This window comes from Leptidea sinapis, chromosome 7 (genome assembly GCF_905404315.1).
Source record: "Leptidea sinapis chromosome 7, ilLepSina1.1, whole genome shotgun sequence".
Taxonomy (NCBI): domain Eukaryota; kingdom Metazoa; phylum Arthropoda; class Insecta; order Lepidoptera; family Pieridae; genus Leptidea; species Leptidea sinapis.
Genome location: NC_066271.1, coordinates 2,434,605 through 2,461,377, shown reverse-complemented (window position 1 = coordinate 2,461,377; position 26,773 = coordinate 2,434,605). Strand labels below are relative to the sequence as shown.

The 26,773-nt window shown below is 35.3% G+C and overlaps 1 protein-coding gene across 1 annotated transcript; it reads right to left on the bottom strand.

Moving 5' to 3' along the window:
* Positions 1-958: 958 nt before the first annotated feature.
* On the bottom strand, positions 959-10,398 carry LOC126965479 (uncharacterized protein DDB_G0290685-like). The gene is made up of 5 exons (XM_050809111.1): positions 10,366-10,398; positions 8,590-8,967; positions 5,319-8,316; positions 3,400-4,838; positions 959-976 (listed from the first exon to the last, which is right to left on the bottom strand). Exons 1-5 carry the CDS (start codon positions 10,396-10,398, stop codon positions 959-961), a joined length of 4,866 nt encoding a protein of 1,621 aa, XP_050665068.1.
* Between the last annotated feature and the right edge of the window lie 16,375 nt (positions 10,399-26,773).

Sequence of the window (26,773 nt, the reverse complement as noted above, 5' to 3'; positions counted from 1 at the left end):
GAATTTCATGCTGTTTCCTGCAATGGACGGCGTGGTTCTCGAGGAAGGTTTTAGTATATAATTTGTTAGGTTTTTGTGTAACTATTTGAATGAACGATATTTGTTGGTGCTATCGCAAAAACAAAAGCCATCTGGGAGCTTTCAATGAAAACGCTGTCTAAGACCTATGGGATATAAGAAAATAATGTATGGTGGAATTGTGTATCTTAAATAGATATAGAAAAGTTAGTAGGTTAACAAACTATATCCATTTAAAAACTTTAAAAAAAATGCCAATTATAAAGCGGTATTGTAAAAGCTGTTCTGAAACAGAAAAATTCTGAAACAGTTAGCTTATTGCACATATTAAAACACCCAATGTCCTAATAACCATTACATCATCCAAACGAGTGTTGTAATGAAGAGATCATCCGTTTTCATAATAACACTCCTTTGGATGATATTATGGTTACTAGGACTGGCTTTTTAAATATTAGCAGTAAGCTGTTTCAGAATCTTTTATAGAGGATACATATTATGGGTGTAGATAAACTCTTGTATGCAACTGTTGTTAATTAGGTATTAAAATACGAATGTGGGTTTGATATATGATAATAGTAGCACATGAGTGGTACCCCTTATTAAACAGCAGTTGCATAAATAACTATTAGACAAATACGATATTAATCCTTATCATTTTATTGCTACATAAAATCAACTTTGTTTACACAATTCCGATAGCCTTAGACAATATGATTCTCGAATACTTATATCATTTTATTTTCTACTGATAGAACTGCATCTGTCGGGTCAGCTTAAATAAAACAAGAACATGATTTTTCGGATGCTCAATATATTAATATATACAGCCATTACAAAGTGGAGTTATACATATTATATAAACGCAAAATCGGAGTCCGTTAGATTCGCCTTATCCAGTTATAATCCCGTCATCTTATTGCAAGCTAAAGAATTGTTTCTAATAACCCTTTATTTCCTGTAAAACAGTGAATCGTTAATAAATTTAATCGAACATAAAATGGAAATGTTAGCGTAGACTTACTTGTATGGTTTGATCTACTACTAATACATGGCAATATATAAAACAATATTAGGCAAATTCATAAAAAGTAACATTTTTGTATAATATGGTGACATCACGTCGTACATAAATATTTTAAGTACCTTGATGGGATCAATGCACATTAAATTCCACCACAGTAATTATGGCTTAAACTCTACTCTACAGCTAATGTTACAATTATATAATAGTATTTGTAATATAGATGAAAACATTGATATCTCCTTTTCAAATTTTCTTAATTTTAAAAAACAAATTTATACTTCTCTCCAAAATTTAATTTTAATTATGCGTTTAAGTACATTTAAACGATTTTATTATAATTGTTTAAATCTCAGTGCATAAGTTAATAAATTGTATTAAGTTGGTAAGCCTTTACGAATAAATAAATCTCCCAGATAGTGATATAAATACGACATTAATTTATATCACCAAAATGTTATTAAATCTAAACAGATTAAAGCTATATATATATAACAAATTGATAAAGACAGTAATACAATATTACAATTGAAATAACCCTAACATCGGAAAATTTATTGAAGTAGGCGTGGCGTTACTTTGCGGAAATCCATAATTATCCAAATGTTTTGAGTTTTCTTTAGTGTTAATTTCGCCATATTTGTCTTCGCCTCTACACGACGCATCCTCGGGAGAGGTTGTGATGTATTTTTTAATTCAAATACTTTGAAAACTATTATTTTTTAGTAAATTACGCTTATAAAGTCGCTTAGCCAATATTCAATTTGAATATTGGCTACATCCATACATCAAGTAAGATAAAATTTATAAATATTTAATTTATTTATTATAAGAAATCATACAGGGCATGGTTGCCCTTTGTGTAATTAGTCTTTCTTTTTATTGAAATTGTAAAGTACTTAACAGACAAATTCAATTCTTAAAATTTTATGCAAAACCTGTCGTGGTAAAGAAAATGTATTTTATTAGTTACCCTTTATTAAGAAATGTTTTTTTCCATACTTAAATTGATGTTCAAATGTACAGTCTAATGAATAATAAACGCTAAGGTTAGGAATTAGCTATAAGCTACTAAAAGGAGCTTAAGTTAATTTTGTACATCTTACCACTATTGGTAGCATCGCATGGACACATAGCTTGTTGTGGGTTTCCTGAATTATGTTCTTGTAAATCTGCAAAGATGTCAGTTTATAAGATAATGTGATATACAAAAAACTTAAATAGTAGAAAAATCGAGAATACTTACTGTCTAACATTATATTTGGAACATGAACCTTTGGAAGAACTATAACACCACTTCTATACTTTACTGATGAAGGACTCTGTGTTCCTAAGAGAGCTCTGCAACGTTGGGTAATTACTTGTAATTCATTGTCATCGAGCTGAATTTTTGCTTTTCTTAGTAAATACAAGATCTGTGATCTGATATTATCTCTCTGCGATGGAACATAGTATTGCAAATTAGCTATAACTGACGGATAATGTGTGTATAAAATTTCGTAAAGATAAATTTTAATGTGCACAGGAATGTTTGCTTGATTTATAAAAAGAATCATTTGTTCCAAAGCTTCGTCACTCATATTGTTTTTCAGTACACCTTTCTTAGTGTGATGTCGTTTATCATTTTTACTTCCTTCACTACTTTTAGATTTACTAGATACACTTGATTGGTCTGAATCACTGCCTTCAGAGCTGCTACTATCACTTGAGTAATTGTTTTTAATTATATTAATTATGTACTTTAACCAAGGATAACGAGCCTGAAGATTTGTTGAATAGATTGATGCTTCAGAACTGTAGCTATTATCAATGTTGTCTTTTGGAAGGTAGTACCGTTTTGGTAATTTGTTTGTGATTTTGCTTAAATAGATATTATCACTAGAGTTCTGGGAATCTTCAGAGTTCGTCTGCCTGGAAGACTTTCGACCATTTTCGTTGATTTTATGATTTGGTAAATGTTGTTCTGTTCGTTTGACATTGTTAGAGTTACCTGAAATACTCTTTTTATTTTTATTAATTTTTTGATTTGGTAAATGAATTTCAGACCGCTTAACATCGTTAGAACTATCTGAAATACTATTCTCATCGCTGGATTTACTTTGATCACTATCAACTAAACCTGGCTTATTATTTGGTTTAGAAAGCCTACTTTCGTTACTGGCCTTATTTTGACTACCACTGTTGCCTGGCTTGCCATTTTTACTTGGATTCTCATTTTGATCTGGTACAGTCCCAGTTCTTCCAAAGTTCAAGAGCCTATCAAGCAATCCAGGTTTGTTATGAGATTTTTGCTTATTATTTTTGTCTGCAGCAGTAATGTGATTTTCGTTTTTGTTTTTAATCTGACTATTGCTTACGTCTTTATTGTTCTTCGGATTTTCACGTTGTTCTGACTTTTGTTTCGAAATATTCTCTCCAACATTTTGTTGTCCTTCGTGGTGCTTCTGTTGGATAGGATTTATTTTTCTTTTAGGATTTCCTTTTTCCTTAGAATTCCCAGTTTCGCCAGAACTATTTTCTGATTCAGGTTTATTCATTTTATGGTTTTTGTTTGAGCTTTTGGGTAATTTTTGTTTTTTGTGTTTAAGACGATTCTCGTCTCCAGATAGGTTTTCTTCACTGGTCTCGTTTTGATCAATTGAATCAATTAGTTTCTGATTCTTATTAGGTTGTTTGTTATTTTTTGGTTTTCCTTTTCTTTTTGACCCTTCCGTCTCCTCCGAACTACCCTTTGTTCCAGATTTATTTGATTTATCGTTCTTGTTAGACTTGTTAGGTGATTTTTGTTTCTTATGTTTCTTGTTATTTTCAGAATCAGTTTCAGATTGGTTTTCTTCACTGGATTCGTTCTGATCACTATTACCACTTGGTTTCTTATCAGGTTTCTTATTACTTTTTGGTTTTCCTTTCACTTTTGATACTTCTGTCTCGTCTATGCTGCCCTCTTTTTCAGATTTTTTCCTGTTAGACTTGCTAGGTGATTTTTGTTTCTTATGTTTTCCAATACTCTGAGAATCATCTCCAGATTGGTTTTCTTCATTGGGCTCGATTTGATCTCTCTCATCACTTGGTTTCTGATTCTTATCAGGTTTTTTATCACTCTTTGGTTTTCCTTTTCCTATTAATCCTTCCGTCCCCTCTGAACTGCCCTCTGTACCTGACTTATTAGATTTATCGTTCTTTTTAGACTTGCTAGGTGATTTTTGTTTCTTATGTTTTCCGTTACTCTGGGAATCATCTCTAGATTGATTTTCTTCACTGGACTCGTTTTGATCACTATTTTCACTTGGTTTCTGATTCTTATCAGGTTTTCTATTATTTTTTGGTTTTCCTTTTTCTTTTGATCCTTCCGTCTCGTCTGAGCTGCCCTCTGTTCCAGATTTATTTGAGTTATCGTTCTTGTTAGACTTGCTAGGTAATTTTTTTTTCTTGTGTTCCTTGTTATTTTGAGAATCATTTTCAGATTGGTTTCCTTCACTGGACTCATTTTGATCACTATTATCACTTGGTTTCTGATTCTCTTCAGGGTTTTTATTACTTTTTGGTTTTCCTTTTTGTTTTGATCCTTCCACCTGGTCTGAGCTGCCCTCTTGACCAGATTTATTTATTTTATCTTTCTTGTTGGACCTGCTAGGCAATTTTTGTTTTTTATGTTTTCCGTTATTTTGGGAATCATCTCCAGATTGGTTTTCTTCACTGGACGCGTTTTGATCACTTTTTTCACTTGGTTTCTGATTCTTATCACTCTTTTGTTTTCCTTTTTCTTTTGTTCCTTCCGTGTCCTCTGAACTGCCCCCTGTTCCAGAATTATTCGATTTATCGTTCTTTTTAGACTTGCTAGGTGATTTTTGTATCTTATGTATTCCGCTATTTTGGGAATCATCTCCAGATTGATCGTCTTCATTGGACTCGTTTTTATCACCTTTATCACTTGGTTTCTGATTTTTATGAGGTTTTCTATTTTGTTTTGGTTTTCTTGTCCCTATGGATCCTTCCTTCTCCTCTGAACTGCCCTCTGTACCAGAGTTATTTGATTTATCATTCTTGTTAGACTTACTAGGCGTTTTTTTTCTTTTTTGTTTTCCGTTATTTTGTGAATCATCTCCAGATTGGTTTTCTTCACTGGACTCGTTTTGATCACTCTTATCACTTGATTTTTGATTTTTATCGGGTTTTTTATTACTTTTTGGTTTTCCTTTTTGTTTTGATCCTTCCGTTTCTTCTAAACTAGACTCTGAACCAGACTTATTTGATTTATCGTTCTTGTTAGACTTACTGGGCGATTTTTGTTTCTTATGTTTCTTGTTATATTCAGAATCATTTTCATATTGGTTTTCCTCACTTGACTCGTTTTGATTACTTGGTTTCTGATTATCTTCAGGTTTCTCATTACGTTTTGGTTTCCCTTTTTGTTTTGATCCTTCTGTTTCTTCTGAACTGGCCTCTGTACTAGACTTGTTTGATTCATCGTTCTTGTTAGACTTGCTAGGTGATTTTTGTTTCTTATGTTTATTGTTAATTTGAGTATCATCTCCAGATTGGTTTTCGTCACTGGACTCGTTTTGTTCACTCATATCACTTTGTTTCTGATTCTTATCAGGTTTTTTATTATTTTTTGGTTTTCCTTTTTCTTTTGATACTTCCGTGTCCTCTGAACTGGCCTCAGTTCCAGACTTATTTGATTTATCGTTCTTGTTAGACTTGCTGGGTGAGTTTTGTTTCTTATGTTTTTTATTAATTTGGGAATCATCTCCAGATTGGTTTTCTTGACTGGACTCGTTTTGATCACTTGATTTCTGATTATCTTCAGGTTTTTCATTACTTTTTGGTTTTCCTTTTTGTTTTGATCCTTCAGTCTCGTCTGAGCTGCCTTCTTTTCCTGATTTTTTCTTTTTATCTTTCTTGTTTGAAGTGCTAGGCGATTTTTGTTTCTTATGTTTTCCTTTATTTTCAGAATTATTTTTAGATTGGTTTTCTTCACTGGATTCGTTTTGATCACTAATATTAATTGTTTTCTGATTCTTGTCAGGTTTTTTATTACTTTTCGGTTTTTCTTTTTGTTTTGATCCTTCCGTTTCATCTGAACTGGCCTCTGTACCAGACTTGTTTGATCCATCATTCTTGTAAGACTTGATAGGTGATTTTTGTTTCTTATGTTTTTTGTTAATTTGAGCATCATCTCCAGATTGGTTTTCGTCACTGGACTCGTTTTGATCACTTGGTTTCTGATTATCTTCAGGTTTTTCATTACTTTTTGTTTTTCCGTTTTGTTTTGATCCTTCCGTTTCTTCTGAACTGGCCTCTGTTACAGAGTTATTTGATTTATCGTTCTTGTTAGACTTGCTAGATGATTTTTGTTTCTTATGTTTTTTATTAATTTGGGAATCATCTCCAGATTGGTTTTCTTGACTGGACTCGTTTTGATCGCTTGGTTTCTGATTATCCTCAAGTTTTTCATTACTTTTTGGTTTTCCTTTTTGTTTTGATCCTTCCGTTTCTTCTGAACTGGCCTCTGTTACGGAGTAATTTGATTTATCGTTCTTGTTAGACTTGCTAGGTGATTTTTGTTTCTTATGTTTTTTGTTATTTTGAGCATCATCTCCAGATTTGTTTTCTTCACTGGATTCGTTTTGATCACTATTATCACTTGATTTCTGATTCTTGTTAGGTTTTTTATTACTTTTCGGTTTTTCTTTTTGTTTTGATCCTTCCGTTTCTTCTGAACTGGCCTCTGTACCAGACTTATTTGATTCATCCTTCTTGTTAGACATGCTAGGTGATTTTTGTTTCTTATGTTTTTTGTTAATTTGAGCATCATCTCCAGATTGGTTTTCGTCACTGGACTCGTTTTGTTCACTCATATCACTTTGCTTCTGATTCTTATCAGGTTTTTTATTATTTTTTGGTTTTCCTTTTTCTTTTGATCCTTCCGTGTCCTCTGAACTGCCCTCAGTACCAGACTTATTTGATTCATCGTTCTTGTTAGACTTGCTAGGTGATTTTTGTTTCTTATGTTTTTTGTTAATTTGAGCATCATCTCCAGATTGGTTTTCGTCACTGGACTCGTTTTGATCACTCGTATCAATTTGCTTCTGATTCTTATCAGGTTTTTTATTCTTTTTTGGTTTTCCTTTTTCTTTTGATCCTTCCATGTCCTCTGACCTGCCCTCAGTACCAGACTTATTTGATTCATCGTTCTTGTTAGACTTGCTAGGTGATTTTTGTTTCTTATGTTTTTTGTTAATTTGAGCATCATCTCCAGATTGGTTTTCGTCACTGGACTCGTTTTGATCACTCGTATCAATTTGCTTCTGATTCTTATCAGGTTTTATATTATTTTTTGGTTTTCCTTTTTCTTTTGATTCTTCCGTGTCCTCTGAACTGCCCTCAGTTCCAGACTTATTTGATTTATTGTTCTTGTTAGACTTGCTAGGTGAGTTTTGTTTCTTATGTTTTTTATTAATTTGGGAATCATCTCCAGATTGGTTTTCTTGGCTGGACTCCTTTTGATCACTTGGTTTCTGATTATCTTCAGGTTTTTCATTACTTTTTGGTTTTCCTTTTTGTTTTGATCCTTCCGTCTCGTCTGAGCTGCCCTCTTTTCCAGATTTTTTCTTTTTATCTTTCTTGTTAGAACTGCTAGGTGATTTTTGTTTATTATGTTTTTCGTTATTCTCAGTATCATTTTCAGATTGATTTTCTTCACTGGATTCGTTTTGATCACTATTATCAATTGGTTTCTGATTCTTGTTAGGTTTTTTATAACCTTTTTGTTTTCCTTTTTGTTTTGATCCTTCCGTTTCTTCTGAACTGGCCTCTGTACTAGACTTTTTTGATTCATCGTTCTTGTTAGACTTGCTAGGTGATTTTTGTTTCTTATATTTTTTGTTATTTTGAGCATTATCTCCTGATTCGTTTTCGTCACTGGACTCGTTTTGATCACTCATATCACTTTGTTTCTGATTCTTATCAGGTTTTTTATTATTTTTTGGTTTTCCTTTTTCTTTTGATCCGTCTGTGTCCTCTGAACTGCCCTTAGTTCCAGACTTATTTGATTTATCGTTCTTGTTAGACTTGCTGGGTGATTTTTGTTTCTTATGTTTTTTATTAATTTGGGAATCATCTCCAGATTGGTTTTCTTGACTGGACTCGTTTTGATCGCTTGGTTTCTGATTATCCTCAAGTTTTTCATTACTTTTTGGTTTTCCTTTTTGTTTTGATCTTTCCGTTTCTTCTGAACTGGCCTCTGTACTAGACTTGTTTGATTCATCGTTCTTGTTAGACTTGCTAGGTGATTTTTGTTTCTTATGTTTTTTGTTATTTTGAGCATCATCTCCAGATTGGTTTTCGTCACTGGACTCTTTGTTGGAATTGCTAGGCGATTTTTGCTTCTTTTCTTCCTCGTAATTTTGAGAATCATCATCAGGTTTGGGTTCTTCGCTCGACTCTTTTTGATCACTTGGCTTCTGATTCTTATCAGGTTTTTTATTAATTTGTGGTTTTCTTTTTTCTTTTGATGCCTCCATCTCTTCTAAACTGCCCTCTGCTTTAGATTTATTTGTTTTATCGTTGTTGTTGGAACTGTTAGATGATTTTTGTTTATTAGATTTGGAAGATTCAGGCACATTGCTTTCTTTTTCTCTATTTTCTTCTGAACTTGTTCCGTCTTTGTTGTTTTGTTTTTTAGGTCTTCTTTTTTCCCGTTTATGGCTTGTGGTGCCTTTTCCAGTATCATCTTCTTCAGATTCAAGATTATCACTTTTCTGTTCGGATTTATTTTCATTTGAATTTGATGAATTTTCGTGTGCTTTTGTTTTTGTACTGGTTTCTTGATTTGATTTATTGCCTTTTTTGGTATTATCCTCTTTCGATTGTGGGTTTGCCTGTTGTTCTTCATTTGATTTATTAGTGTTTGATTGGTTATGCTTGTTATTTGTTGGCTTAATTTTCCTTCTCCTTCTTTTTTGGTTTGTTGATGTTGATACTAGAAAAATGAGTTGTCGTTCAGTTTATTTAATACGAAATTATTAAAATATTATATAAAGTAGACTTCATTTAAAGTGGTTATTACCTTGAGCAACCGCACTTGCAGTCGACTGTCCATTTCCAGATGTTTTTGAGAGTGCTGAAACACAAATTTTTCTTTCATGCATTTCCTTGTAAACTAGTTAATAGCCAATATTTGACTACTGTGGGTACTTACCGGAAGCAGCTGCACTTGTTTGTTTACCTGTAATTACAATTATTTAAGATTCAAAAATAGTTAAGCTCAGATCGTTGTGCGTTTAGTTATTATTAAAATTAAATTTGCTGGAATTTCAAGCATTCATTTTGTGTATGTATTATATTTATAAATTACCAAACTTATAAAATAAAATAAGAGCCTTGGCACACCCCTTCTATTGGCGGCGACTACTACTGTTTAATATGTACTTCATAAAATATTTAATTATTTCATTAAGTTTTGTAATGTTTTGTTTTCTTTGTTTTATACGATACTTGTTATTTATTGTTAACTCACCACTCGTCTGAACTTGCGCCCCAGCTTGACTCACACCAGACCCACTTGATCCAGCTGAGGCTAAAATGTAATTAAGTAGTATCAGAATTTCTTTGATATTTTGAAACTATACTTTTATGGGGAATTAATCCTGTAGCAGTATAATTTAACTTTTAAAAATACGTAACTGGCCAAATCTTGGGGAGATAATAATAACTTGCAGGTACAGCAGAACACATTAACTCCCGATCATCATCACCATAATCAACCGGAAGAAGTCCACTGCTGGACAAAGGTCTCCCCCAAAGATCTCCATGACGAACGGTCCTTCGCTGCCCTTATCCAACGTACGCTGGCCGGCGATCCTGACCAGATCGTCAGTCCATCTTTTGGGGGGCCTACCAACACTGTGTTTTCCGGTACGTGGTATGGACTCCAGATAATATTGCAAAAATTAAATATAAATCCGTTTCATATACTATAAATAAACTTCATTGTAGACGTCGTTATTGTTCGTTCACTGACGTTGTTATAGTCAGTGTCTAACAATAAACGTGTCTAAGCCATGTTAAAACTATTTTTTTTGTAATAATACCTTTAATGTTTCACTTTAACGGTAAATCAAAATATTAGTGTTATAGTAATTGCCACAATTTTATTTTGTGTGTAGATTCAGGTCTTTACAATAATACAAGGAATAAACTCGAATTACACAACAATTGGATAATTCAAGACACGTCTGATGGATGTAAAAACACAGGACACAGGTCTTTTAATGAAAGAAATGGTCACTTCTTGTCAAGAACCATCAACCAAAACTTACCAGTGGCTTGGGCTGTTGTATTTTCATCATCATCATCATCATAATATTCATCTGTAAGAGTAAGGTAGAGTTTTTGTATCGACGTATGTATTCATATCAAAATAATGTTCAGTATGGAATACCGAACTAGTTTTTAGTCAATGCATTTAATATAACTTAGCATAACTTTTATAATCTCACATTAAAACAGTCGTCTGAAAAATTAATTAGTACAAAGAGGATGTAAATACTACGTAATAAGAGGTGGGATGCTTGAGTAAAAATTGAAATTTAGTTTAGTATGAAACGTACAGTGATTTGACATAAGTTTGAAACAATATTTACGATAATAAGGCGACAGTATAATCCAGCTAAGTTTGAAAGCAAACAGTTGCTTAAACTGTAGTTGATTTCGGCTGTTTCCGTACTAACGACCGGCTGCTATATAGAAAAATAGTGTACACCACATGCGCAGAAGCCGGGAACTCGTGCACTGCGCGTCAGTGTTATAATACTATTATGCCACTTTCCTAACTTATTTTTTTTAACTAATTTTTTTTCTGAAACTTTCCTAACACGGTCACCGTATGAAAGGATGTTACTTACACTGAGAATCATCTCCTTTGCTTCCGTCCTCTTCATTATTTTTCTTGGGTTCACTTTCTGTAGCTACAAGTAAGAAAGATAAGCATTAGCTAGGAATTTGTTAAAGTAAAAGTCGATCCTATGCTTTGAATGTTTTCGACAGAAGTGGTGATTTAAATAGACGACACAGATACGATAAAATGAAACCTTTTTAATAAATAAAAAAATATTATTGAAATTAGTCTCCTGTCAGATTTTGGCGAGACAGCACGTCCTGAGGTTGCCTCGTGTAGAGGCGAAACACGTGTCGAATTGTTTAAAGACAAATATTGGCGGAATTAACACTTAAGAAAACTCAAATGATTTTAACCTTTTTGAATACTCAACGTTGGCTTTGAATTTAATGCAAAAAATTATCGATAGGTAACTATAATTTTCATTTTAGATATTTTTGATGATCCGATTGTAAAATTCACAACGAGAGTTAATTCATTGTATTTTACATTAAATACTTTACTAAACGATAAATAAAATGATTGCAATGTAACAATGTTCAATGTAAAATCGAAATAAAAGGGTGCTGGTATGGGAAGTGACTTGCGTCGACACTCTTGCGTGTTCTCATGTTCAAATTACGTCAGTTGCTGCTGGGGCTGTTGCATCGACTACTGATGACAGCAAACGTCATAAATCTTATCGGAGATATGTGTAAAGACACTTGTGAGGTGTGGAGTATATACTATCTAAGTTTCTTAAGGCGAAGAGTAAGCAGAAAACACGCAAACATGGTGTTTTTAGACAAGTTTTGTGGTGAAAGTATAGCATCTCGAGCTATGAACACTACTTAATCCTGTTACACATATCCTTAAGTCTTATTTGTAGGTTGCTAATGCTTGCTGTTGGTTAAAGTTAACACTGCCGAGCTTTTTTGAACAACCACTTTTCTTTGAAGTTAAACAAGTTTTTTGGCATGGCGTGACGCATTTTTTTGGTACTTCTCTCAGAAAAGTTATTCTTATAGCTTGTACTTTTTTGTGTAGGTTCATTTATTCAGATTAGTAGTGAATAACGCCACGCAAGAATTTTGAAAATATTGGCTTTGTTACATAGATGGCGGGCCGGCATCCGTGAACTCATATTGTTCAAGGTCACTGGCATTTAGTGTCGCCTTAATAGGACTACAGAAAACCCAAGCGCTGACAGCTGTTTTGGCCAATGGATCAGCCAAGCTATCCAACTCGGAATCACTGCCAGTATTTTTGGTACATTTACTCGAAGTAACAGTTTTTACTCCATGAGTAAATTTAAGTTAATTTAAAATGGTTTCAGAAATATTTTTTAATGTGATCCTTATTATAAGTAATTCTAGTAAATGTAATAAAAATGTAAAGACATTTCTACATAAAAATGTACATCATCAATAAGGAAACCTTACAATATTTTTTTTAGTCTATAAATCAACAGTCTCATCTTATCTGAGTAGTAACGCATTGAAAAATGCCAATTTTTTTTTTTATGGAATAGGATGACAAATGAGCGTACGGGTCACCTGTTGTTAAGTGATCACCGCCGCCCATACTCTCTTGCAACACCAGAGGAATCACAGGAGCGTTGCCGGCCTTTAAGGAAGGTGTACGCGCTTTTTTTGAAGGTACCCATGTTGTATCGTCCCGGAAACACCGCACAAGGAAGTTCATTCCACAGCTTTGTAGTACGTGGAAGAAAGCTCCTTGTAAACCGCACTGTGGAGGACCGCCACACATCCAGATGGTGAGGATGATATCCTAACTTGTGGCGTGTCGTGCGAAGGTGGAATTCGGCGGCAGGAATTAGGTAAAACAGCTCTTCGAAACACTCCCCGTGATAAATGCGGTAGAAGACACACAATGAAGCGACGTCTCTACACAACGCCAAGTGATCCAGCCGTTCACAGAGTACTGGGTCCCCGACAATTCGCGCTGCTCTGCGTTGCACGCGGTCAAATGGATCGAGCTGATACTGGGGTGCGCCAGACCAGAGATGACAGCAATACTCCATGTGTGGCCGGACCAGCGCTTTGTACAGCGCTAGAATGTGGGCCGGCTTGAAGTATTGCCGTGCTCTATTAATGACGCTAAGTTTCTTTGAAGTCAATTTGGCTTTGCCCTCCAGATGGCCACGGAATTGGCAATCGCTCGAGATTTCGAGACCCAGTATTCCGATACTAAGCGAGGCTTTGAGTTAAGTGTTGTCGAAGAGCGGTGATACGACAAATGGGGTTTTTTTAGTGGTAAACGCGCAAACTTGAGTCTTCTGGGGGTTAAATTGGACAAAGTTCAATTTTCCCCATTCCGCGACCTTCTCAAGAGAGGACTCGATAGAAGACACAAGTTTCTCCCGGCATTGGTCGACGATTTCCCGAGAGAGACCTGCATGGCCCGTGTATATGGCATCACCAGTGCTGTCGTCTGCATAGCAATGAATGTTGGAGGTGTCCAACATATCATATTTGAAATGCAGAAGAAACAGCGTGGGAGACAGCACACAGCCTTGGGGCACTCCAGCATTCACGGGCTTCGGGTTCGAGCAATATCCGTCGACAACGACCTGTATGCTACGCCCAGTGAGGAAGCTGGAGGTCCACTTGCACAAGCTCTCGGGAAGCCCAAATGATGGAAGTTTAGAGAGGAACGCCTTATGCCATACACGATCAAAGGCCTTCGCTATATCCAGGCTAACTGCCAGGCCTTCCCCCTTGCTTTCAATAGCCGCAGCCCATCTATGTGTTAGGTATACCAGAAGATCACCTGCCGACCGACCATGGCGAAACCCGTATTGTCGGTCGTTGATCAACTGGTGGCCCTCTAGGTATACCAAGAGATGACGGCTAATTATGCTCTCCATGATTTTGGAGAGCAGGGAGGTAATAGCAATAGGCCTGTAGTTTGCCGGATCCGAACTGTCTCCTTTTTTTTGGATCGGATGGACAAGGGCTGACTTCCATGAGGGACTACGCCTTTGGAATAAGAGTGCCGGAATAAACGCGTTAGCACCGGCGTCAACTCAGGGGCACACGTTCTAAGCACGATTGGAGAAATGCCACCCGGCCCGCTCGACTTCCTGACGTCCAACGAAAACAGAGCTCGCCTAACAGTTTTCTGTCTGAACTGTACTTCAGGCATAGAGCTCTGACACCGCGGGATGGTCGGCGGTGTTCTTCCGTTGTCGTCAAGAGTCGAGTTGGAGGCGAAAAGAGCGCACAGGAGATCGGCTTTCTCTTTTGCCGTATGGGCAAGGGTGTCATTCCTCATGTGCAACGGCGGCATGAACGGCTGGCTGAAGTTACCAAGAGCAGCTTTCGACAACGACCAGAACTTGCGTGTTCCGGTCGGGTAACTGGAAAGCTGCTCGCCGATTTTGATGACGTGTTTTGACTTTGCACGGGCGATTTGCCGCTTAAAAATCTGGAAGCACGGTTGTATTTCCTCTTTAGAACTATGCAGTTTGGATCCTTTGAGCCCAGCGCCGCAACCCAAGTTCGATACGCCTGTTTTTGCAGTCAGATGCTGCTTTAACTGACGCATCGAACCAGGGCTGTGATCTGCCACCGATCGGTACTACTGAGCTTGGTATAAAAATATCCATGCCCTGTAGTATCACATCGGCTACTGCAACGGCGCAGGCACTAGGATCATACGAAGGGAAACAAACCTTGCCCCAAGGGTAGGATGCAAAGAAGGAACGCATCCTATCCCAATCTGCTGACTTGTAGTGCCAAACGAGGCGGTTTGCTGGTGGTCTGCGACGTTGGCGTCGGATAGGCACTACACTCCTGACCAGGCAATGGTCGGACGTTCCGAGAGGGGCGTAACCTGACCTGGTAACCATCGGGATGTGTAGTCTATCTATCTATGATCTAATAAGGACGGCATGTGGCTATCCACATCCGGGAGCCGCGTTGGCGACTCAACCAATTGGGACAGATCGTACGCCAATGCAAAATTATGCACAGATCGCCCTGCGTAGTCTGTGGTACGTGATACAAGCCATTCGGCATTGTGCCCGTTGAAATCACCCAAGACTACGATTTCAGCGGAGGGGATCTGAGCAAGCACGTCATCAAATGCCGCTTGAACGCAGCCCATGAGGTGATCCGTTTCTGCGTTACCACTATGGGACCTGTAGACACACACATAGATGCGGACGCGGTCCTCTAAATCTACGCGGAGCCAGAGAGTAGACAGGCCCCTACCCTCAAAATTGCCGTCTCAAGGTGGTGGTGGACGGCGTTTAAGTTGGAGTGAATTCCCCTGATATTACAAAAGTCCACGTTGAGTGTGGAGCGGGGTGCCGTGGTGTTACTGCCTCGTTTGTCCTTGGTCATGCGCGGTACTGTGCCCTCCCCAGAATACGAAGGGTGGCCCGAGCTAGAGTGCTCGGGGAGGGATTCTCCGACTCTGGTAGAGCCGATACCCTCCTGGGGTACTATCTCTTTAGGGACCGCTTTCATAATCTTTGTTGGGGATGGGGGGGAATGGCCTCCGGTCCTCGACACTAACCTATGCGAAACATAGCGGCACTAGGCCGCTACTTCACGCCGGTATTCTGTGCGAGTGTGGTAATCAACCCGGACGAGTCTGGCCTGATTGTGCTGACGTCAAAAGACGGCTGCGTGTATCTCCCACTTCTAAATTTAATTCCCAATGAATGTGTATCGTACCCCGGTCACCCCAATACTTAATAATAATTCCATCTTTCTGTGATTATATCGAAACCGGCATAGGTTTATTAAGAAACAGCTAGAATAACATTAGAATACAAAGGTGAATTTCGCCACGATGGGACATTGGGTGATCCGGAAAGCAGAAGACCCCGGTTCGTTTTTGTTCAAGTTTAGTACATTCTTAAAAATCCGAGCAAAGCTCGGTCGTCCAGGTACTGATTATTAAATTAGCTAACCGCTAGATAAAACTGATATAAATCAATATTGTAATCAAGCTAAATATTAAACATTTTGTTTACAATAGAGTCAAGAAAGATGAATTAACCAATCATTGAATGATAATAAATCCTGTAGATAGTAATAATATACTATACTTACTATTTGCTGGGGAGGCAGGACTTTCTTGTGTATTCACTGAAAAATGACAATAATATTTATTGTGACATTTTATTATTATTCAAATATTGCATTCAAAAACTAATGTAAAAATAAGACTTAAATTACTAAATTATTCAACTAATAATAAAAATAGAAAGCAAACATAATCCTTAAAAATATTAAAAACAGAATCTTACCACTTCCTAAAGCACCGGCCGCACCACTGGCATTTCCAGTTGTTTGAACTGTCAAAATATTTCCATATAATATTCACTTACAGCTTATTGATTTTAATAGCGTAGCAGATTTAATCATTCTAGCATTGAAAGTTGAGTCAGAGTTGGATTCATAGTGATCAGCTCAGATATTTTATCTTTTATCCATGAAATCATAATATGCTAGATTTTTTACAGTTTATTTGTTCACATTAGAAAGGGTAGAACTGATAATCTATATATTAACAATAGATCATCTCAATCGATAAAGATGATTTATATTTTAACAGGCTTTTTATTATCTTCACCTGTACGAATATTTGTTTGTAACCGACTCATTTGGGCGCCATTTTGGCCCACTTTAAACGGCCAGATTTCGCTCAAACTTCGTAGATTAATCGAGGACCGATGACAATACATTAATTTGATGAAATTATACAATTTTTCAATTGAAAAATAAGATTTTTGTTAATTTATATAATTTTTTCATCTATCGCCAAAAAGGCAGGAATTGATGTACATTATCTTTTCAACCAAAAAGTGTTGTTTAGTTTTTTTAAACTATTTTTATTAATCACAATCATAACATATATTATATCAGAGATTGTTACATATAATCATTAACATACAAATAGTAAATAATCCGTAGATCCTATGATCGATCCCTAGCCTGTTCCTTTATTTATTGGGATCATGTCGCTAAGACTACTTTGACGGTCGTATATCTTTATGGTAATTCTTTACTAAACCTAGAATTTAGCATATCAAAAGCTCTGCTAAAATCAATAAATAGGGCTAAAACATAGAACTTATCATGAAGCGATATACTTACACTTACATCATCTGTAAATATTTGCAATAAACTGGGTAGTGCTTTTGTTGTTCTGAAACTGGTTCTAATTAATAATATTATGTAATATTAAAAATCTATTAATTTGGTTACAAAGAAATGTTTCAATTATTTTATTTAAATAGGATATAGTCTAGTCAACAAGTGCCTTTTTGGTCGACTTTTTTCAGCAGTCTCCATAAATTATGATTGAGGTGTCATTCGATTCGGAATGGCATCTAAGATGGTTTTCGAAAAATAATGATGTTCCGCAAGCAACAATTACAAAAGTTATTAACAATTAACTAAAAAAAGGGGGTTTGGTTTTTAGCATATCTCCTAAACTAATAAAGATTTTTCAAATTTGAAAAAATATTCAAAAAGAGGAGGAAATTTAGGTAGTCATATTTTTAATAATTGATAAGATTTTTAAGCATTAAAGCAAGAAAAAAAATCCAGAGTATTTTTCATAAACAATTGAAATAAATCTAATAAATAAATTAGTAACAACTAAACTTTTCAGCTGAATCTATTCTTTAACTAACAAAGAATAAATAAGTCTTTTCATCATATCTCGATTAGTTTATAAATTATAATAATTTTAAGAATGAAAAACCAGGTAAGAATGACGAAATTACGGAAAACCAATATTTAAAAATAAAAAAAAAATGTAAAAAAATTAAAAAAAAAAACAAAATCATGTCTGTTTTTGTGACAATAAGTAAAATAAGAAAAAATAAAAGCTAAAAGTATATTTGTTCACAACAAATTGTTTATTACATGAACAATGAAAAATAAAATAAAACAATTTATTTTAAATTAAAAAATAAATAATGATTTAAAAAAAATGGTTCCTTAATGTTAATAAGAAGTGGGAGAAAATTATTGTTAGTCAACAAATGCGTTTTTCAGCAATAAATATTTTTTTTTAGTTTTTTTTTAAATCATAATTGTCATCAAAGATTTATGTTATCAAAAACAATTTAAATTATCTCATAAACAACGCATTTGTTTATAACAATTTTTTAAACAATAGGAGATCATTTTAAGTAGCTTCTGATCATAAGAAAACAGATCAATAATAATATTATATTGAAAAAAAAATTTTTTTTCAATGTTTAATAAAGCTTTATAATTTTTCACCTTAGTAAATTGTTAGTAACAAAATGAGAATTAACAATTTTTTAATTTTTCCAACGCGAATCTATTCTTAGACCTTTGAAAAATAGCTCCACGAAAGGAAAAAATTCTCAGATTAATAGTTTAACAATTATCGCACTTGCAATGTTATTGTTCGTGCTACAAAAAATTGTTAATTAATTAATGGATAACTTATTGAAAAATCGCGAAAAATTTTTTGACCATTCATTATTGTTCATTGATCTGTCCTGTAAGCACCTGAACTTTTTCAATTTTTAATTTTCATATTTAATAAGTTTAAATAATATTTATTCATTAAAGGTCTGAAGGGGGCCTGGCTTGCACAAGCCGGCGTACCCGTTTTCGGGCGTATTTTCAACCCTCTGTGAAAATTATAAATATTGGTCCGACAATTCCGGGAGTTAAGATTTTTTTTAGGAAATTTCCTTTTCTTTTTGAACCTTTTTTCAAATTTGAAAAATCTTTATTAGTTTATGAGATATTTGCAAAAAAACTAAACCCCTTTTTTCTAGTTAATTGTTAATAACTTTTGTAATTTTTGCTTGCGGAACTTCGAAAACCATCGAGATGCCATTCCGAATCGAATGACACCTCAATCATAATTTTCGGAGACTGCTGAAAAAAGTTGACCAAAAAGGCACTTGACTAGACGGTCAATAATTATTGAAATCATTACGACTCGCTTTTTTATATATATATTAGGTGTCTTATAACCTGTCAATACAGTAGTTTATCTTATATATCTTTAAACGAGCAGTTCTTGTATATATATAATCTGAATCTCGAAAACGGCTCCATCGATTTTCATAAAATTTAGTACCTACAGGGGATTTCGGTGGCGAAAAATGGATCTAGCTAGGTTTCAATTTAAAAAAATGTAGTTTTATCCGTATTTTAAAGAGAAATAGCTTCAATCACATTAGAATACAAAGGTAAATTTCGCCACTATATACAAGATATTGGGTGATCCGGAAGCAGAAGACACCGGTTCGAATCCAGATGTAACTTTGTGATGACCATGACTGCATGAATTGTTTTGAAACAGTTTTTCAAAAAGGATGTTGCTTTTTCGTTAAACTTTTTTTTGTGATTACGAGTCAGATCATATCTCAAAAGCAATTAATTGCCATCTGATTACTTATCGCAGCATAGTTTTTTTTGGTCGCATTTTGTGTGAAATTTTCGATATATTCAGTTTTAATTCAATGGCTGACAAAATTGTTTTCAAAGAGGACTGATGCTCTTATAACACTAGAGGAATCACAAGAATTTATACGTCTTTAAGAAAGGTATATACTCACCAGAGGCAGCCGTCTGTATTGTTGTATTTCCAGATTTGTCTGCCGTTACTGTGACATTATTTAAAACATAGATTATTAACACACATTGGTGATTGATATATTTTTACATTTTTTTACCAGTGGAAGGCTCCTTTGCCCAGGATGTCGGCTAGATTATGGGTACTACAAAGGTGCATATTTTTGCCGTGAAGCAGTCATGTGTAAACATTATTGTGTTTCGCTCTGAAGGGCGCTGTAGCTGGTGAAATTACTGGGCAAATGAGACTTAACATCTTGTCTCAAAGTAACGAGCGCATTTGTAGTAGCGCTCAAAATATACGGGTTTTTCAGGAATCTTGGCTCTGCATTGTATTGGGCAAGGCGTATCAGTTACCATCAACTAAACGTCCCTTATTTTCATAAAAATCTCACGAGGGGACTCACTTGCGGTTAGACTTATTCCATAGGTATCCTAGGTTCTCCTTTCTTCTTAATACACCACCTCACTAGATTTAAGATTATTTCTAGTTGCACACACTGCAAATAGTTTAATTAGTCTATTCGATTAATATATTAAGTATACAAGTAAGCAATGATAATAATTTATCATATCTTGCGTGAGCGCAGTACGTTCCGTGGAGCGACGGATTTGACAACTGAACCGCGGAGGGAAGGGGGAAGGGTAATAAAATTAAATATGATAAAATTAGCGGCGCTGGTGTATGTCTTCTTCTACCTTGATCTACCCAATACTGAGTAAAGGTCTCTTCCATTTTAGACCATTTTGTGCAGTCCTTTGTTTTCCACATCCAGTCCTTCCCAGCCGCTTGCAGAAAATCATCCGTCTATCTTGCTGGCTGTCTCCCAATATTCCTGAACCCCTTTCGTGCTTTCCACTCCAACAAATGTTTGCACCATATTCCATCGGACCTACAACATATATGGCCCGCCCACTTCCACTTCCTAGAGCCTATGGTTTTTGCTATATCAGTCAGTCCCGTTCTTTTGCGGATTTCGGTGTTCCGGTGGTGATCGCGTAGAGAAGTCCCCAACATAGCCCTCTGGGAAATTATATACGACGCAACAATAGAACGAGGGGAATTTCGGGAGTATAAAGTGACAGCACTTCTTCTTTGCAGTGGTCGGACGTGGACTTTCAACTGTGTGACGCTCGCACAAGCCGCTGGGCGTTGGCAGCTGTCACTTCGACAAGATGAGGGTATTTGATAAAAATATTATTTTAGCGGTCACTTCTATCTACCACCGTTATTTGCACATTGATTAACCACATCAATGTAGATGTGGCTACCAGAAGTTCAGAACACTTCTGTGATGATCGAAGTCATCTCGGAGCGACCGTATTTACCATGTTACTTGCTCGTTGTTTGCCCCCTCCTGAACATTCCAGGATTACATGAGAGACCGTTTCATCCTTAGCCAGTCAACTTCGAAATGAAATGAAATTATTTATTTTGCCTGGGAATAGGGTATGTCCAGACCTTAAATATTACAATGTTGCCACTATCCAGCTTAACTTAAAAGCTTGTAAAAACTTAAAACTTATTTAAATATTCATATTATTTTTCCAGGTCATGTTAATTCTTCTGGCTAGTTTGTCTATGTGAATTGTGTTCTTGATTTTCTTGATTTGTATTCTAAGTTATATAGAGTTCTGTTCGTATTCAAGGGGTGTGTTGTTTTTTTACATGTGGTTTATTTAAATATTCATTAATACTATAAAAATTATTTTCAACCAACCATTTGAAGAGTCTTGGTATAAACATTTTCTTTGACAGTATTTTCAAGTCCTCAAGCAATTTGTTATATAATTTGTCACATGTTATGGCTATTTTTAAGAAAATGTGTTGTTTTAGGACAATGTTTCAAAACAAGTCTATGCGGCTGTCTTGTTACTCTAACATTTATCTGAACAACTGACGTGAAAAGATATCTATGGTTACGCACAAATTTGCAAGCCTTGAAAATGTATATACATGGTAGATTTAGCAGATTATATTTTCTAAATAGCGTTTTGCAAGAGTGCCACCCCCCCACCCCATATTAGTAGTCCATAGCGTAAAACTAATGCAACGTATCCATAGGCCATAAGGGATAGCTTGTGTGACCCCATTTTTCTTAACCGTAAAGTACGTAGACAAAACGATTTATTTTGTTACAAACTTTGTCAATATAACGATTGTAGTTGAGATATTTATCAATATGTATTCCCAAAAAAATTACTTTATCAATTTCATTTATAACCGTATTATTATATTTTATATGTAATTGCATTTGTTGACGTCCTTTTACATTAAACTGTATATAATTTGTCTTTGATAAATTAACATTTAAATTATACATGTCAAGCAATTTGATTATTTTATCCAAAGTCATATTTATTTCTAATTCATACTCGTTATTATGCTCAATATATTTGTCATGTTTAATGTGAGACGATATAACAATTGCAATGTCATCAGCAAACATTAGGGATCGATAATTAGTCACTTTAGGAAAGTCATTTACATAAAGTAAAAACAAAAGTGGCCCCAATACACTTCCCTGGGGAACTCCACGATTATTATAGATGCAGTTTGATTGATATGTAGTGACTGTATTTGAATTAGCAAGAAAATTTTTTTGGGTACACTGCTCCCTACCCTGAAGATACGACATGAACGTAATGATGTTCCCGTGATTCCATATCTTTCCATCTTACTTAGCAGTATGTCATGGTCAACATAGTCAAATGCTTTTGACATGTCAATAAAAAGCGCAGTGGCACGTCTACCGCTGTCCAAGTTATAAATAATAGATGCATAATAGATTATACTAAATATAGCCAGTATAGTAATATTCCCTTCTGAATGCCATATTGATCTGTGGAAATTATTTTATACTTGTCACAATAACTTCTGCACTCTCTTACGGCGAAGAGGCGCGGTTGTGAAGAGGTGCTTATTTGCTATTGCTTACTGTTCTTTTTGATGTATACACTTTAATATTATGTTATATTTACTTGTTATTGTGTTTAAGTTACACTGAGCATTATTGTGTTTGGGTCAGAAGGGCGCCGTAGCTAGCGAAATTACTGGGCAAACGAGCCGCTAAGGAGTGTTTTTTCTCATTATGACTTAGGTCAACAGAAGAAGACAGAGTGAGAATTAGCATTGCTTTAAGTTAGCAGACTATTATGAATAAGGGGGTTAATATATTATGTCTCAAGGCGACAAGCGCAATTGAACTGCCACTCGGAATTTTTGGATTATTCAAGAATCCTGAGCGACACTGCATTGTAATGAACAGGGCGTATCAATTACCATCAGCTGAACGTTCTGCTCGTATCGTCCCTTATTGTCATAAAAAAATGCTAACACATTACTGATTCGCGGCAGAAATAGGTGCCGTTGTGGTACCCACAATCTAGCCGGCATTCTGTGCAAAGGAGCTTCCCACTGGTAAATGCTCTGAGTCATTCTGTTACTCCTAAAGTTTAATTAATAAATAACATAGCTATGTTATCATACCTGTTGTAGTTGCAGCGGCTTGGGCAGAACTTTTAGGTGCTGCAGGTGGCTCTTGAAGAAAAGAGAAAACACAAAATATGAATAATATTCATCTTTAGTAGGTAAAAACAAAAATACTGAAAAAAAAAAGATTAATGAGTTGAATTGAATTAGGTCAAAATAAAACTTATTAAGATTTTTACCACCACTTCGTAAAAGTTCAGCTTTAATGAGAAGAAGTGGCAAGAAACTCATTGCCACTCTTTTTAATCTAGATATACAGTTTCAGCATTTTATATTATGTTTTATACAATGTATGTAAAGTGATACACCAAAATTAATCAAAGGTTTTGACTTATTTGTATAATATTAAGAAATATTTGATAAAACTACTTAAAGTAAACTGAAAAGAGTAGCGAGTGAAGAAGATGAATCATTTCACATACACTGTAAATAAGTAAAGGTATTTTGCGAGAAATAATATGTAATTTAAACACATCCTGTGTCGAAGACCATAAAAGGACGTGAAAAATGCTTTTAATATCAGAATGCACTAAACGCTATAAATAATAAAAAAAAAATATCACATTAAATTTGGTTAAAAAAAATATATAAACGATGCGGGTCTCGAATGGCTCAGCGGAAAAGCGCTCGGACGAAACCCGAGAGGTCGCGAGTTCTTTAATTAATCCCAGTAGTTAGGGATATCACTTTTAAAAAATGTGTCTGTGCACTTATTTATGAACGCAAGAAGTTATACTTCTTTTGCCTAACAAAGCAAAAGCATCCTTAAAATTATTGATGCGCGCGCATCTTAAAATTTCTCTTTCATCATTTTTCCCCAACGCGCCTAAAGAATTATAACTTCAATAACAAATTGTTTTAAAATTATCACTTCAAATAAAGATTCCAGAGGAGGACCTTTCGCATATCATCACGAGAAATCTGGAGCTTGCAACTTTAGCGTCAATATGCCTTAAATCCGTGTTGTCCGGGTTGCACGGGTGCTGATCCGTTGCGTTGGAACGCGGAAATGCTACCAGTATTCTTAGTACACTTCCCCGTGACGATAGTCTTAATTTTATGTAATAATAATATAAAAATAGTCATAAGATTTGTTTAGTTTTATAGGAACAATGATATCTAGTGTTCTACTGGATATCAACAGGGTAATCCATTCGGACCGGCAATATTCAGTCTTTCTATACACCCAATCATTACTTAAATCACTAAACTCTCAAATTAAATTAATTTATGGCGCTAAGAATGCTTAGAAAGCTTGCCTGTCCACGTGAAAATTTCCCTTTAAACCTGCGTCCATAAAAGCTTTGGCATGAGCCACAGAGCAAAATCATAGACAAAACAGGATATTACTATCATGTCACAATATCTTGGTTGAGGTTCGTTTTATTGCTGCTAGCTAACGAGAATCTAAAGTACTGGCTTCAGGCCACTCCTTCGACTGACATAGGGATACTTCTCGATAATTCCAGCTCCTCAATCACAGTGGTTAACGACTTGGTTCCCTAGAAGTCCAGGTCCCCACATGTGCTACACAGGCAATGTAGACAGTCTTGGTCATCATGGTTTTTCTTGCCGACGCAGTTCGGGCCATCTCTCCCGCCATGCCGCCTTAAACGACGTCATGCGTCGGGCTTTTACTACCGTCAACGTGCCGGCTATTATACAGCCGAATTCCACGTGACGATGGTAAGAGGCCTGATGGCATGACGTTGATTCCCTGGAGTGGTGTAAATCCGCTGGTGTGGGATGTGTGGCACCCTAGCGCCCCCTCATATTGAACTTTCATCTGGGGCGGCAGTTACAACGGTGGAAACTGCTGAAAATCTAAAGCAGAGAAAATATGCATCACTCTGTGATGGATACATATGTGTTCCCTTTGGGGTGGAGACGGTGGGTCCTTGGGGTTCATCAGCTCAAAAACTCATTAAAGAGTTATCACTCAGACAGATAGACTCAGAATAAAGTTCTGGTCCATACCCCTGTCAAAGGATAAGTGTCGCCATACAGAGAGGTAACGTTGCCATCTTCATGGGCAACTTACCTACCAACTGCGATCTTCGCGATATAAACTTTATTAATTAATTTTAATAAATTACAAAAAAAATATTTGATATTTTTCTATATAAAGAGTGTTATTAAATATTAAGTCATGACGTGTATATAAATATAATGATGTTTTATAGATGGCATTTCTATAAATAAATACATATTATTATGATTCGTATTCACGTATTTTTTATTTGAATGTTTATTATGCCTGAAGTACTTAAGCAAGTAAAGCCTTTGTCGTTATATTAATTTAAGTAATACTCCAACTGATGTCGAAAATAAATGCCCTGATAGATAAATGGCATTATATATGTATAGTATATTATAATATAGACACTCTCTAATTCTTACCCTTTTCCGTTGTATTACTTTCAGCGCATATCGCAGGAATCACAAATAAAAATATAAAAATATATTTGAACGGTGTCCCCATCTTCGTCAGCCTCAATACGGCCAACAGTCTGGAGTTATATCAATCATTTACTCGTTTATATGTTGTGAAAACAATAAAATATATTCATACATTCGATATGTCGTGATAATAAGTTTGTTTTATAACAATAATTATATCAAAGTGGTGTTGATGTCGTGATTTTTGAACTATAAACATTGACGCAGAAATATTTCCGTATAATCAAGGTTCCGTACACTTATCTTGCTATGGGGTAACTTCACAAACATAAACAAAATATTACTGGCTTAAAAAGGAAGAATAAGAGCTGTGGCTGGTACAGGGCCCTTCGATAGCTAAACATACTTTTTTAAGACTTTTAAATTTAAACATACTGACTGTTACCGAAATTCATGTAGAGGCTAGTTTATTTGTTAAGAAAAATTTAAATTTATTGGTTTGTTAGGCGACGGTTAGTTTGTTTCCATCGTGTGATCCTACTACACTACGAGTTTACCCATATTAGAACCACTTTGTACCAAAAAAACTGTCATGCTATGTGTGTAAAAATATTTAATATATTACCAAAAGAAATAAGAGAGGAGACAGTGTTAAATAGATTTAAATTTAAATTATTAACACTAAAAATATTGTTTTTAATTTTAATTAATATTTTTTTAATTAACTACCAGACTTTAGCTGGTCAACTAGCGGCCGTTTTCAATAACGTATCTCTAGTTACGGATAAATTGCTGTCATCGTATAATGACAAATCTTATCTATCCATAGTTATGTCCAATATAGGTTAGATGTTAGACGATGGGTTATTGAAATGTAAGTAAGCGTAAAAGGATAGATTTGTCTACCTCTAGTAAGTCAAACTAAGGTTAGATAGCTTATTGAAAACGGACGTAATTCATTTGTATCATACTTCAGCTACCAAGCCTCTCGTAACTCATATGTCTACTGAACGAGCAATGGACGAGAATTAAATAAATTTCAATATATGTGGAATGGTCATTTTTAGATTTAAGTTTTCTATTTTATTGTTTTATTGCACCTTTGTACTTAGCAGTAAGTATTGTTTTCAAAAGGTTGTAGATAAAGGGATTGAGAAAAATTCCCAAATAACAGATGTTTAGTTAAGATATTTTAGAAAGCGTGGGAACGTAAGTATAGTTTTGTCTCGTGGCAAAAATGTACATTATAAGTACTGAGAGTGTAAGAACGAAGTGTGACTGATGCAGGGGTGAGAACCCAGGTAGTAAGTAAGATATAATTGTATGGGACTCAAGCGGGCAGTTCCTAC

What these genes read in the sequence shown, in the direction of transcription:
- LOC126965479 (XM_050809111.1), bottom strand. Translation starts at nt 10,398, where the DNA reads ATGATGATGAAAATACAACAGCCCAAGCCACTG. An exon ending in TACAACAGCCCAAGCCACTG is followed by an intron (nt 8,968 to 10,365) that starts GTAAGTTTTGGT and finishes ACAAATAACAAG; the next exon opens with CATAACCAATCAAACACTAA. An exon ending in ATAAAACAAATAAATCTAAA is followed by an intron (nt 8,317 to 8,589) that starts GCAGAGGGCAGT and finishes AAGTCTAACAAG; the next exon opens with AACGATGAATCAAACAAGTC.